The 465-nt window shown below is 49.5% G+C and overlaps 1 protein-coding gene across 1 annotated transcript; it reads left to right on the top strand.

Moving 5' to 3' along the window:
* Positions 1-5: 5 nt before the first annotated feature.
* On the top strand, positions 6-459 carry LOC104774972 (protein LIGHT-DEPENDENT SHORT HYPOCOTYLS 7; the record flags this gene model as incomplete). Its single annotated transcript, XM_010499321.1, has 1 exon — positions 6-459. A coding segment is annotated over one exon (444 nt), but the record flags the coding sequence as incomplete, so codon positions are not given.
* Positions 460-465: the final 6 nt, after the last annotated feature.

Here is a 465-nt window from a genome sequence, read left to right as displayed (position 1 = left end):
GAGACTGGAACACGTTTTGTCAATACCTGCGTAACCAGCAGCCACCAGTTCACATCTCGCAGTGTGGCTCAAACCACATCCTCGATTTCCTCCAATACCTCGACCAATTCGGGAAGACGAAGGTTCATGTCCATGGATGCGTTTTCTTCGGACAGGTTGAGCCGGCGGGACAGTGTAACTGTCCTTTAAAACAGGCGTGGGGGAGTTTAGATGCGTTGATCGGACGGCTAAGAGCGGCTTTCGAGGAAAACGGAGGGTTGCCGGAGAGAAACCCTTTTGCCGGCGGCGGGATTAGGGTTTTTCTGAAGGAAGTGAGAGATTCGCAGGCAAAGGCAAGAGGAGTTCCGTACAAGAAAAGAAAGAAGAGGAAGAAGAGGAATCCTATGAAGAGTCATGATGGTGAAGATGGTACTACGGGAACTAGTAGTAGCTCCAACTTGCCTTCTTAGCAAGCAAACAAAAAAA

The sequence above is a fragment of the Camelina sativa genome, unplaced genomic scaffold (genome assembly GCF_000633955.1).
Source record: "Camelina sativa cultivar DH55 unplaced genomic scaffold, Cs unpScaffold07393, whole genome shotgun sequence".
Lineage (NCBI taxonomy): Eukaryota > Viridiplantae > Streptophyta > Magnoliopsida > Brassicales > Brassicaceae > Camelina > Camelina sativa.
The sequence above is the reverse complement of the archived record's forward strand: the minus strand, read 5'-3'. Positions and strand labels throughout refer to the sequence as shown.